Raw genomic sequence first — 14,135 nt, forward strand, 5'->3', positions numbered from 1 at the left:
AGAATAGAATCCCTCAGATTTCAGTGCTAATCAGGATCCAGGAGTAAATTAATACTCTCAATAAAGAATAATCCTATTTTATGATCACTAAAGCCATTTCTTTCTCTCGACACTACAACTCTGTCTTGACTTGTTGCACCTTGGCAGAGGTATGAACCCTTCTGATTTCAGACACAATAACATTGACTCAACTTATCACCTTCAATAAAATTTTATTGAAAAAAAAAAGTACCAGTAAACAACAAGAAATTCAGGAAAAAAAGATTTGTAGAGCAAAGCTCCATATGTACAGCGTATTGCACTACAGAACAAATTGTCTTTACTTCCATTATATCAACAACCAAAAAAAATATAAACACAAAATGAGTGCACAGTACAGTCTCGAAAACACACAGTCAATGTTTACAAAAATGCTACATTTTCGCTGGGTCTCATTTCTTGGTATACAGAGAGTGTGTGATAATCAAGACTTTGTTGGAACTGAGCAGTTAAAGGCATTTTCAGGGTTGTTTGTTTGTAAAGACATGGACAGTTCATCTTTTTAAGAAAAGGGCAAATATTTCATCGCTTTCAATCTCTGGAGCCACAGCAGTGAATCATTTTGGTTTGTTTGGTTTTGCTAATGCACCACAATGCCGCTTGCAAAGGAATGTTGCGATTACATGAGTACAAAAACAACAAAACAAAACCTCCATCTCATAGATTCCTTAAACATTTTTCTCCAGCTGGTATGAAACATTTGTGTGAACTGTTCTTGTAAAAAGCAGGACCCTTTAATCTTAAGAAAATACATTTTAAAAAAGTTAAGACAGATCATCAGCAAGAAATGTTACCTTTACAAAAAAAAAATCGAAAATCAAAACCTTCCTCAAAAAACTTCAAATTGTATATAAAGTGGACTACAAAAATTCAAGACACTGACGGTTTCCATAAAATACATCTGCCCCTCTGCTGGGCGTCTCCACACGCGTGATCAGGGCACCGCGCCGGCTCCTTTCCCTTTCCAATAAATCAACAACCAGGCCGTCACTCGGAGGAGCCCACTTGGTCAATGCACGGGTATACGACTGACACGCTGGTCAGCCCGACAAGACAGCAAAGAGAACAATCCAGAGTATATATACGCAACATTAACACACGACTGATAAGGGACCCATGGGATCTATAGAAACAAAGTACTTTCCAGTGCATGTTGATTACAACACAATGTTCAATCAGAAGGAACTGAACACATAAACCAATGCCCAGGTGGCGACAGGATTAAAAACAAGAAAGAATAAAAAAGGAAGGCGTGTTTCTTGCTTTCGTCGTTACGTATGACGTCATCTGATAGACGATAGAATACTGACCTGCTGTATTTGAAGAAGAATTAAAACGTACAGGTGGTTTAACAAATGAAGCATATACAAGAGGAAGAGCAAACCAGGAGGAGGGAGTAAGAAGGAATTGCACACACAGGCGTATACAGTAGAAACGGGCAAATGTACGAAAAAATAAATACGAAAAGAAAATAAATTACAAAAAAAGAAGCGACGCCCACGTGACGAAGGAGCAGCACAAACAGGAAGTCGAGACGCAGCGGTGCGGCGGGGTGGGAGGAGCTACGGGGACTGGCTCAGCGATCAGGATCCGCAGGAAACTTAAAACAACCTCCGCACGACATTTCAGTGCACCTCACACACACACCTCCCACTACACACTCCGTAGCCCCGCCCCCCTCCACCGTCAGCGAGTTCGACTCCTCCAAACCAAACTGTACCTTTATGTTGAATGAATGAATGAATGAACGGAGAGAATATAAAGCCCAGAAGGACTTTTTTTTCTTTTAACTGGATGTATAATGGTTTCATCATAAATAAAATGGTTAAAAACAAAACACAAAGAAAGCAAAACGCTGCTCGTCGTCAGATTCTCAAAGTTACCAGTAGCCCACAAAGTCTGTCCCTGAGACATCTTTAAGGATGTTGTTTAACGAGAGGACACCCTTAGTGAGAGCGTGACACATTGGTAAAGGAGCAGGTAGTCCCAGCTCCCTGATGTGTGCGGCTCCTCAGGTCCAAACGTTGGCCTGTGTTCAGCAATGGAAAGTACAACAAACAGCATCTTCAACAGTGTCTTCAAACATATTCATATTATTCAACAATTCACTTTCAGTCTTTTTTAAACTCAGAGACCCGACGTCTGCTGATTCAGTGATGGTTGTCAAAAAAAAAGAAAAAAATGTGTCAAATCTGGATCTGCACAACAAAAAAAGGCAATTCAGAGTTAAACCCGGCACACAAAAGTCCCAGAAAAAAAAAGTTTGCGTGACCCATAAAGCTATCCTGAGATGTTTCCGTTTCACAGATGATTCATGCAGAGTCCAGGTTGGTGTTGGGGAAACTCTGCAACCGAGGCATGTGATGATGTAATCACCCCCAGAATCTACACGGACTCCAGACTCCTGTGTGTTCGGCGAGGTGTAAACACCCATGATTTGTCTCGGGGACACGCGCAAAGCGAAAACGATCCGATGTTACTGCGATCAAGACGAAGAAGTGAAAACCTTCATACAGGACAGAGGCTGACACGGGTCATCGCCGGCTGAAACTCTTGTGAAGGGCGGAATTCTAGTGCAAAAGCAGTGGATCCACGGCTCCACTCGAAGGGCATGGAGGTCTGAAAACAATCAAATGTAAAGAGCAAACACTCTTAAACACTGAGGGATATCTGGAACTGGAGAGGGAACCAAACCCAACAGACGGGGTGAGATCTGATTCTCAATGAAGTCTAGATGGAAAACATGAATATTCTCTTCTGGATAGAAATCAATCTGACTGGTGTGTGTGTGTGTGTGTCTCTATATATATAAACTATATATGATTTAGTGCATGGGTGCTATAACTTCAAATTCAGTATGTACACCTTAACATGACGTTTCGTTCTACCTCAGTGTCGCTGTCATTAGCAAACATGAACTAGACTAGATGAGAACTTTCAATCGATGTTATCTGATCAATACGATGTAGTAGGATAAGATCTTTGATTGAAAGTAGTACAAACTAGACATTCGCTTGGAGAGAAGGGCTCTGAACATCTGAGCAAACGTTTGACGATGTTTAGCCATGAGTCGGGAAGACGTTCTCCGTGTACGGAAACGCGGGGAGGCGTGTTCCAACTCAACGCCTTACCGAAGTCGACGACGACAACGACGGAAGAGTAAGACGGAAGGTAAAGGTTTGACGTTCTAATAAGGTGAGGTGCAAAATGCTTTGTTCTGAGAATTTGCCTCTTTGGACATTAGTAAATCAACAACTTGACTGGTTGCCTGGGAAACTCAGGAAAAGAAACCACGCCCCCTCCCTCCCTACACACTCCCTGCGTTTCTTTTCCTTTCGCTTCCTTCTCAGCTGGTCTGGCAGAGAGAGTGAGGCGTTCCCAGAGTCGACGGAGATCATTAAAGATGGATACATGTCAAAGTGCAAAAACTGTTGACGAGAACAACGTACTGTACAAAACTACTACGTCACACATTTACCAAAATATGAACATTGTCCTGTGTAGAGGAATCTTGGAACGTCATGGCGTCTCCTTGCGGAGAAGAAACACACGACCTTGTATAAAAGTTTCTCGTCTCCGTCCCGCGGTGACCTCTTGTATCTCCTTTCTTTCCCCCGATCGAAGTAGACCCGTGTTAGATTTGACAGTGCCGCCAGGAGTCCAGTTCCTCGCCAAAAGCTCCTCTCACCTCCGTCCTGCTCCGCCTCTTCCGGCGACTAGCCCCCGGTCGAACAGGAGGCTGAGCAGAGCCGTGGCCAGGCGCCACCACAGCGGCCCTGGGTTCCTTTGGTTTCGATGATACTGCAGCGACAAAACAAAGGAAGGAACACAGAGTTAGAGTGGGTCAACGGGGAAGAGCCGGAGACAAAACCAGAGACTGGAACCACACCGATATTTTCACAACAGTCTGCTTCTGTCCCTAACGATATTTATTGGGGTCTCTGTTTGTGTGCTGGACCCTCAGACTCCCGGAGCTCCAAGACAGACATGCCGAGTCAGAAACACATTCATCACACAGTCACACTACGTCTAATCTTTCTGGCAGAGACCAGCAACTCTCTCTCCCTCTCCCCCTCTCTCTCTCTCTCTCTCCCTCTTTCAGGTTTGCGAGCCAATCGGGATTGTGTGCGATTACGGGGGGATAATGCTATCTCCGCCGTTGAGTAGCAAAGATAAGATAATTGCGCCAAATGGGATTAGGGAGCCTCTTGAGGAGAGAGGAGGGGAGCCTCTGGAGACGGGTATCTGTCCCGGAGCGCTACAGTGGCCCGGCCCGCCCCATCTGCAGACGAAAGGCAGACTCCCGCCACGCCTGATAGCGCCGCAGCTATTTTCAGAAGCCTTCAGATTAGTTTTTTGTGATGACGCGCAGAAGTTTGTAAGCTTCTTCTGCTATCAATCTGCTATTATTTGCCAAATCCTATATATAGCAGCAAAGAAACGATGCGATTTGCTGAGCGTCTAGGTTTCTGTTCTCTAATCGACGGTGTGGCCAGCGTTGCAATGTGTTGCGTAAGCTTCGCCAGGTCCCAACCAATGTGTGTGTAGCAATTTGTTGAAAAGGGAACATAGAGAACAGTTGGAAAAATCCATCGCCAGCAGCTATTTTGAGAGTAACGCTTGATAAAGAGCAGCTCTTTGCCGTACGACACAGCTGAAATGTGCCGGCGGCCTTGTGATAAGAACCGAGTAATAACATATAATAACCACGCATACACAGGCCAGTTGAGCTCAGCGTGGTGTGTGTGTGAGGCACTGTGGGTGGTCAGGGTAGCTGCACATTGTTTACACACACACACATAACATAAGATTAAGATTAGACTACGATTAAGGCAATAAATGAAGTAACGGGCCTAGATTATGCTATTGTGAATTGATTTATTTATTAGTTAATGATCCATTAGGTTACAATCAGCATGCGCAATCTACACACCAACTTCCTGAGTTTGCTTTCCGTCGTAAACTGTGAACGGGGCCCTAGACAACCATCCAGACTGACTGTCCTCTGTCAACTCTAGGCTACCACTAGATGGCAGCAGAAACACAAGACGGAGATACCGTTGACGATGTGACGGGGAGGATTTCAGTCAAAGAGTCTGATTCAAAAGTCAAAGTACCTAGGAATGCCTGTTGTGGTTGTTAAGGTAAGTTCTTAAACTTCTTCGGTCCTAGATGCTGCTGGACTTATCACGCTGGACCAGATTGTGTCGTAGCTGCAAGACACACACATGTGACCTTTCGCCCCATTCGCTCTCAGAATTAGTGTGAGGCCATGAAGGAAGTGGAGGAAGAGAGAGAGCAAAAGAGAGAGCAAGAGAGAGAGAGCGAGCCTATTGCAACGTAGTCGCATGAGTCACGACACCAACTGTCAAAATGCGACTTTGGCTCTAAATTTAGAGCAGCACACAGTGACAGAGTCTAGCCAGATGCTCTGTGTCGTCACTGGGACACCGGCCTGGTCAAGCTTTATCAGCGTCCATGATGCGAGACGTCCGTCACAGGCCAGCTGCTCAGAAGCCCTGCCTTATCTCCTGAGCAAACACGGCCAGCCTTCAGCGACAAGACGCTCCGGATGAGTCACATTGGGGAGGAGACCCGGGAGCGGAGGATGAGCCCAAACAAGAGAACTCTACTATGAGATAACGGCGGACGTCCACTCGGCCAAAACAGCGGTGGCAGATGCGTGAATGAAAAGTAAATATCTGTGTTTTTTTCCAGCGCAAAATCCAACCCTCCCTTTTCTACAAGTGCTGAAAGGAGAGAGAGAGAGAGAGAGACGCTGAATGGAACAGTGATAGCGCACACACACACACACACACACACACACACACACACACACACACACACACAGGCGACATTCAACCCTGCTGTCAACACCTCCTATCGAAAGGACTGGGAGTCGTCTCTCTTAAAAAAACACGGGGATGAAACCCAACGCCGCTCCTTGCCCCGCGCAGGCCGGAGCCGCCTTCCTGCCATTGTGACCGCCGTTATTGCTGCGTCTCAAATGGCAGGGGGGGGGTTGGAAGGGGCACGGCTAATGTCGGCCACCCTCTGGGGACCCTCCGCCGTCCCCTCAGGCCCTCTGGAAAGCCGAGGCGCAATTTATCTGTCAGCATCCGACGGCCTCTCCTCCACCGCCTAATCCCTGCTCCCACGGAGGGAAGTGAGCTCGCCGCCGCCTCGCTCCCAAATCCAATTGGGAGGGGGAGACGGCGGTTAAAAAGGTGCTTGGAGCGGCTTAGGGGACAAGTGTCTGCACGGTGCGGGCGTGAGCTCACACTGACAGGGACGAAGACAGACAAATAGCAACACAATGAGGAGTTAGAGGGTTTTTGTGCTGACTGTCAGAGCGTGTGATAGCGAGAAGTGAGAGACGGCAAGAGGCAGAAAAACAAGTATGGGTGTATTCATGCATGAGTATGAACACCACGCATATACAAACACACACACACAGGCACACACGCGCACACACAGACACACACACACAGAATTGTCTGGATATCCCGCCGCAGCTCTGAGGTGGATGATCTGCTTCGCTGTTGGAAGACTTAATTGCACAAACGCACCGCAGAGGCAGAAATAGCAGCGACCGAGGCTGCTGCGGAATCACGCATCCAGGAACCGCACACACACTGGGTTTGGGGGGGGCGGAATTGTACAAATATCACTCAGCCACACACACACACACACACTGAACCTCAGACAGACTCCACACACACACACACACACACACACACACACACAAACACAGGCACAGATGTATTTACGGCCCGCTTGTGCACAAGAAGGCCGTGTCTCTTTGTCTCAGTCACACAGAAACGCTGCTGGAGGCTTCGTCCGTCCGCTGCGTCCGTTACAAACTGAAATGCTCGTGTCCAGGATGTGACTTCACGCGGCCTCCATCGCTCTGACTGTCGTCTCTCGTGTTTACTCAGCCCCAAAGCGCCCGCTAACCACTTCCTCATCCCCCGCCCCCCCTCGCCAACTCGAGCCGCCGTTCTCTAATGCGTCAGTGGATCCCAGCCGCAGATACGACTTGCTAACACCCCCCCCACACACACACACACACACACACACACCCCCCCCGTGTCTGTGTGTCTGTCCTTCTGGCTGCCTCTGCGAATCTGCCCGCAGAATCTGTCTCGCCAATAAGGCAGTCACACTGAGCTGCACGAGGTATAAATAACTCTGATATTGACGATCGCGTGGGAAAGTCAGAGACGATCGCACGCACATCAGAAAAATGATTTGCGTTCTATGTTTGAATGTAAAAATAAGGAAATGTGTTATGTGTGTGTGTGTGTGTGTGTGTGTGTGTGGTTGGGAGGGGGGGGGTCTTTGTTCCCCAAAAGACAAACAACTGAAGATGGTCTTTACTTTATCATTTCCAAGTCTCCCAGTCTCACAGACTTGTCTATACCATCATTATGTAGCCCCCCTCGCCCCGCCCCCTCCCTCCATGGCGGCGTAGACCTCTTATTTGGCCGTCTCCTGTGGCCGCTCGCTGCCCGGCCGAGGGCCGACTGGAGACTCCCTGGAACCACAGCTGTTCCCCTCAGGGCTCCAGCGTCAGGCTTCGGGTTACAACATGTTTACCTTCTCCCGCCACTTCTGCTTTTTGTCTGGGCACAGCGGTGTGTGTGTGTGTGTGTGTGTGTGTGTGTGTGTGTGTGTGTACGCAGCAACTATGCAAGTGTGTAACAGAGTTTGACAAAACACTCAAATTGATGCACTGGTACACCAACAAAGTGGACGGTGTCACCGTGACCACAGGCCAGCCAGAGAGAGAGAGAGAGAGAGAGAGAGAGAGCGAGAGAGAGAGAGAGACAGATAAACAGGAAAAGGAGGCCTGGTTGGTGAGGTGGGGGAGGTGCTGTCCTGGTTCAGCTACAGAGAGAGGAGAAGCTGGGCTGAAGCTTCTCCACAACAGATGCAAGAGACAAACGTTTCACCCCACACAAGTCACAATTCAGATTAACTACAGGTCAATACACACACACACACACACACACACACGCTGAAGTTTGTTTGGCTCACCAGTTGTAGGTGTTCGCGGTGGAACTGGTCTCCTATCAGCTGGAGCTTCTGGCCGATGCAGGCCTCCATGCTGCGCTGCGCCGCAGGTTGGTGCCGGGCTCGCTGCTCCATCCTGTTCCGCTCCTCCTCCTCTCCTTCCTCCTCCTCGCTCTGTCGCTGCCTCACCGCCTGAACCCCGCCAACAAGCTCAAAGTGTGCTGGGAAGTGCAATCGAAAACCTGCGTTGCCTGTTGGTGTGAAAAAAGGGAGAACACTCATGAATCTGCAGTGAACTCAGGCGCCGGTGGAGCAGCAGCGGTTGATAAACACAGCAGCCTGATGCTTTACGGCCATTATGGCGATGAGATCATGGGTACAAGGGGCATCCAGGTACTGCTGAGTGTACCTGCTGAGGTGATTACTCGCCTGTGACCGCAACGTCCCCAGCTTTAATTTTCAAAACAAATCTAGTGAGCGACTTTGCGATTTGACTCAATCACTGCAAACAAACTGCAAGCTAGGTCAGCCTGGTCGCTATGGAGCCGTGTGCGGAATGGAAACTTGTTGACGGCGCCTTTTGTAGCTTTACTGCTCGCTGATAATCACTTCAGCCGTCTCTGTCAGTGCTCACACAGGTGAACGCTACTGTCTCATCGCCGGAGCCACAATACCCAGTCTGGCGCCTTTTGAATAGCAAAGCAGCTGGGTACACTCCGCGTCGGGCCATAAAAGCTGATGCCATCACGACTATCTGGCGCCAGAGGTGAGATCAGCGCCGCAATTGTCGGCCTTTTTCTCACGGCGACTCTGATGTTATGATACCACGCTTCTCTTATGCAACACTTTGTTATCACACTGAGGGAAACGGCCTTCATTTGCCTATTTGTGTAACATTGTAGCGTGGCTCTCACCGTAGAACAGCGGTCTGGGCTCCTCTGCCACGCCACAGGGCAGCATGCCGTTGGAGGACAGCAGGGCCGGGCCGGGAGTCTGCGTGCCCTGGTCTTCGCACTTTATCTCCCTGAATGTCGTGCGCCAGTGGTGGGAGTCTGGCTCAAACACATCATCCTCCTCATCGTCCATACGGCGACGCTATAACATGAGCAACCTGAGGAGGGGAACACAGAACAGAGAGGTGAGTTAGTGGAGTTTGGAGATTTGTACTTTAATCAAGAGTGAAAATTTAAGGAGGACTTCCAAGGTTTCTTTAAGGTAGTAGATGACAGCAAGCCTGGCCGTCTGCATTAGACCTGAGAGCTTCGGCCATCTTTTCAGACAAGGAGCTTGATGCTGACTTAGAACCATCCATCTGCTCATCTGCATGATGAAACCACATGATTCGTGGCAGTTGGGACACTCAGTTGAGCTAAATTTGCCTAAATGGGGGGTTTGGTGGCCGCCGTCAGATGAGAGGTCCAGTACTCGCCCGGCAACTTAAACACTAATATTTATATTTTTAGGCACATATCTGTTAATTACATGTATACGTTCAGCTGATGACAGGAAGATAAACGCTGCGCTGCCATGTGGAGCTCTCTGGACTCTCTCCAGTGTCAACCATGCACGGAACTCAACCCTGAATCATGTAGTCGGGTCACAGAGTTATCAAAATACTGGTGAAACTTAAGCCCCCCTTCCTCCCCCCCTCACCATGGTGTTGTAATACAGGGTTAGGCTACTACCACATTTCCAAATGAGGGTCCACGGCAAAAGGGTAATAACAGCCTTTGAGGAAAACCCTGATCCACTCTCCCTCCCTCCCCCCGGGCCTGTCAGCTCGCCAGCAGTCCTCATTTCTACACATCAACATAAGCAGATTGGAGAGTGAGTGGCATGTTCAGACCTCAGGAGACACTGTGTGCGTTCACAATACACCCTCCTGTGTGTAAAAGCACTCCATGCTTTGTTTGGATCAACACAGAGTAAGAACATGTGAGATTTAAAACACAAGCTCAACCTCCTGATACCACAGATTGCTTTGTTTTTATGATCGTCTCTAGTGTAGTGAGTAGGTTGTGTCAGACAGTAGCTCCCCCTGCTGCAGACTGAATAAGGCTCACACACACACACACGCCGGGAGGGAGGGGAGGAGGAGGAGGAGTGTGGAGGAGGAGGAGGGGGCGGTGGTGTCGGTGTGCTGTTATTGACACAGTTTTTATCTAACAGCGCTGAGTGTCGCGTATCACACCATATTCCCAACTCATGTAACGCGCAGATCAGCGTAGATGACCTGAAATGACTCGCACCCCCCCGCCCCTCTCCTGCTCCGAGACACTCGACTCACTCACAGTAACAATCGTACACAAGAGGATGGAATTATGAGTGAAAACACGCTGAAATTCCACGCGTAGACGGCAGTTGTATGTCGCGAATTGACATAAAGGACAAAAGAATGAACAAACACAACATTATATGTGAAGTGTAACATGCGCGGTGCAGTAAATAACTAGAATGTTAACTAGAATGGGACAATAACACGGGAGAGAGGAGCCACTTGAAGCTGGTGTGTGTGCAGCATGAAGTCCATTCACTGCCGGAGCCCTTTAACCGGGACGCCGGTACAACTACACCCGGTGATATGAATGACACACTGAGGCGAACCCAACATTGTCTAGGAGGTGCACAATGGAGGCGCGTCTGGTGAAGGCGTCTGTTTCACCGCACAACACCGACACGTTGTTTCGCAGCTTCCCATTTCTTCCCGCTAAAGTCACCATCCCCCGGACAGACTAGCTATTGCGGTCGAAAACGAACAGTTTGTGAGGAAACTTACCACAAAGATGGTGTTGGATGTCAACGATTGTCGTATTAAGAGAATAGTTATAAAAATAAAAAAAAAAGCACCGCGGTTCAAATATCCTGGCAGGTCCGGCGAGTTAAGTCCGTATCGCCTCCACGACAACTTCCATTCTGTGAAACCAACGGCAACAAGCTGATTTCATTTCGCCGACGTCAGCTCAACTCAGGCCCCGCCACCGGGGCGTGGTGACCCGGGTTAGTAAATAAAGCGCTCTTACGTTCGCCCGTGTTTCTGTCGGCACTGTAGCTCAACACCGACAGGCTCCGCCCCTTTAAAGGGTCATTTGCATTTTGCTGCGCGGGCCAATCAGCGGGTTTGTTTTCATCCCGCCCTCCTCATCTCGTATTCAGACACGTGGACGGGAAATTCCCCCGTAGCTCGAGACCAGCTTCACCGTGAAGCAGCGCTGCTAAAGAGAGCGCGCGCGCTACAGGCGTCACCAGAAAGGAAAGAGAAAACAAGGAAACGAGTGAATCTGTTATCTGTATATGGCATAATTAAAATATTTCCCGTTATGTAAGCCGAAAAGACACAAAATACAATTTTGTGGTACAATTTTACTTCCTCTGAGTTTTCGGTCATACCTCTACTACTGCATTTCATTTAGTATATAAGTATAAGTACAAGTAAAGAATATGTTCCATGTGTGAACAGAGAGGTGAGTGTGTTATTTTGACTGAAATAACTTCATTATCATTCATTTTGATTAGACACTGTAACAAATTGGGTTCTGTGTGTGTTTGTGTGTGTAAGCTCTTAATGTTATACATGATGTTATCAGTGAATGTCACAATGTCATCAGTGAATGTCACAATCCTATCTGACTGAACTTTTCACCGCTTCCAATAAAGCGACAATTAACAACCTCATTAGGACCTAATTTACAACCAGTTCATATGTAGGTGTAATGTGAAACACTGCAGTTATTGTGGGGCCAAAGGTCCTCTTCTGGCTAGTTCTTATTACTGAAAAGAATGAAATACTGGCGGCTTTTAGAGAGATTGAGTATAGAAACATCTACAGTGGGGAGGAAGAGCAGATTCCACAACAACAGCAGCAGGTGTCTACTTAGAATGATCAAGATCTAGGTCAATTCTTGATAAACAAAAACCTTTTTTTATTGTAGTGGCGCATATTCGGTCTGCTTTCTTCTTTGAGAGTATTTATGCAATTACCAGGCACTCCACTGCTCTTGTAATGGAGTGCAGGTGCTGGTGTTGTGTCCCCTCCCCTCGGGGCCATCGCTGATCAATAAACCCTCGGCCAGCTGGGGACAAGGGCGACCCTTTGCATTCTCTCACACAGCGCTACCACCCTGCCCCCCACCAGCGAGCTGTGTGAGAAGTCACGGCTCCCTGCTCTCTCTGTCCTGCCTGAATTGTCCAGACCTTTAAGTTTGGACTTTGTCTCACCTGCAGCCTAACTGGAGCTGGCCAGCGGAGGAGGGGATTGTTTTCCTCCCACACGCTGATATTGGAAACTCGATCTGCCTTTGCCTGAGTGACCACTGTAAACAACAAAAGCTCACAGAAGTGGGGACATTAGTTGCAGCGCTCCTTTGTGCTTCGGCAAAACAAAGGAGATGAGCTGTAATTAGTGAAGAGAGCCAGAATCCTCTGTGAGTCAGGCCATTGACAGAGACGCTGTTCTGTATACATCAACAGGGGAGGGAAACACAGAGGGCGATGTGCATGTAAGGGGTTTATAATTTAATAGCCCTGTGATGAAATGATAACGTGAAACCTCAGTATACAGTATTGATGCGTGTACGTACATATTAAGAAAACAAACCTAACTTATTCATCCACATGCATTAGTTACATTACGATCATTTGGCAGACGCTTTTATCCAAAGCGACTTACATTACATTATATTACCACCCTTCGCAGAGGGGGGAGCAATTGAGGGTTCGGTGCCTTGCTCAGGGGCACCTCGGCAGGGACTCGAACCGACAACTCTCCGGTTCTTAAGCGGAAGCTCTACCCACTCGACTACTGCCTCCCATTAGTCTGTGACTTATCAGGGTCTGTAGGAATCGTTTAGGCCCTGAGGCAGCTCTCAGTGGGACACAAACACATGTCTTTAGCATTAATAATATATAAGTATAATTTCACTGCAGCCTTCCCCACTATCAAGGAAAATCCATTTAGAATTCAACACATTGTTGACTCAACTAACTCAGCCATAATTGCGGCTTTGTGCAGTCATAAAAACAGTGAAATGTACACGCCAGACACAAATAACTCCTAATGAAATGAGGATATCGGGAGATGCAATAGGATGCCAAACAGAAATTTGTGCCAGTGTATCTATTCAGCGCTGACAAAACCGCCACCGAGCCGTGGAAAGGGAACGTTCACAAATAAGTTCCCACAGACGCCTGAGAACCCTGGGAGAGGAAAGGCAGGCATGGGTGTTTGTTGCCTTCAAAAGCTGTTACTGAAGAGCTAATACAGAGGCACACACACGCACACTCACACACACAAATACACATGGCTGCACAATCACACGCCCTACTTCCCCTGTAACCTCAAACATCAATTCTCCCTTTTTTTATATCATTCTCTCTATGCAGACTCACATGAATATTCTCTCACACACACACACAGGCCTCTATCCATGTGCACAACGTAAACACACACACACACACACACACACACACACACACACACGCATGCTGTTTCTCATCAAAACATCCCCAGCATGTGAATCCTGCCTGGAAACTAGAAAGGAGGGATTTCATTCGCTCCAGCTGGATAGGTTCCATGGCAACCGCATCCTGACTGCTGGCCCTGTGTGGCACACTGGCCCAATGGCCGAGACGCTGGCAGTAAAACCAGTTCAGGACCAGTGCAGAGTGGGAGGTGACCACATACACTATGGAGCTGCCAGTCTAGTTTTTGCTCTGACATGTGACCTGGAGGCATTTATGTATTTGTGTGTTATGAGATGTGACAGCTGGAAGAACGAAGGGAAGACAGACAGAAAACGTTTGCCCATTTATCCTCCCCCGGGTTTGGGTCAAGAACCCCCCTCTCAGGTCTTCTCGGGTGAAGGCAGAGTGAATAATGGAGCAGTGCTGTGTACAAATTCTGCGCCCGAACCCAACCGCTTTCCGAAATTGTGACGGCAGCCTGTTATGAAGCACGGACACCTGATCGGAGCGCCGTAACTGAGAGGCGTGCAGACACAAACGGCCAACTTTTGACATCTCGTCTGGTTACTACACAAGCCTGTCTGGTCCGGTAACAAAACCCTCCCTGTCAAGAAGAAATG

General features: G+C 48.1%; 1 protein-coding gene across 1 annotated transcript; it reads right to left on the reverse strand.

Moving 5' to 3' along the window:
* Window positions 1-201: 201 nt before the first annotated feature.
* Window positions 202-11,074, reverse strand: bmf1 (BCL2 modifying factor 1). Its single transcript, XM_076161726.1, has 4 exons — window positions 10,832-11,074; window positions 8,970-9,166; window positions 8,080-8,306; window positions 202-3,840 (listed from the first exon to the last, which is right to left on the reverse strand). The coding sequence occupies exons 2-4, from the start codon at window positions 9,139-9,141 to the stop codon at window positions 3,724-3,726; spliced, it is 516 nt and encodes a 171-aa protein (XP_076017841.1). The 5' UTR covers window positions 9,142-9,166; window positions 10,832-11,074; the 3' UTR covers window positions 202-3,723.
* Window positions 11,075-14,135: the final 3,061 nt, after the last annotated feature.

The sequence above is a fragment of the Genypterus blacodes genome, unplaced genomic scaffold (genome assembly GCF_046128005.1).
Source record: "Genypterus blacodes isolate CSIRO-AG114 ecotype Tasmania unplaced genomic scaffold, CSIRO-AGI_Gbla_v1 ptg000112l_1, whole genome shotgun sequence".
NCBI classification, from domain to species: Eukaryota; Metazoa; Chordata; class Actinopteri; order Ophidiiformes; family Ophidiidae; genus Genypterus; species Genypterus blacodes.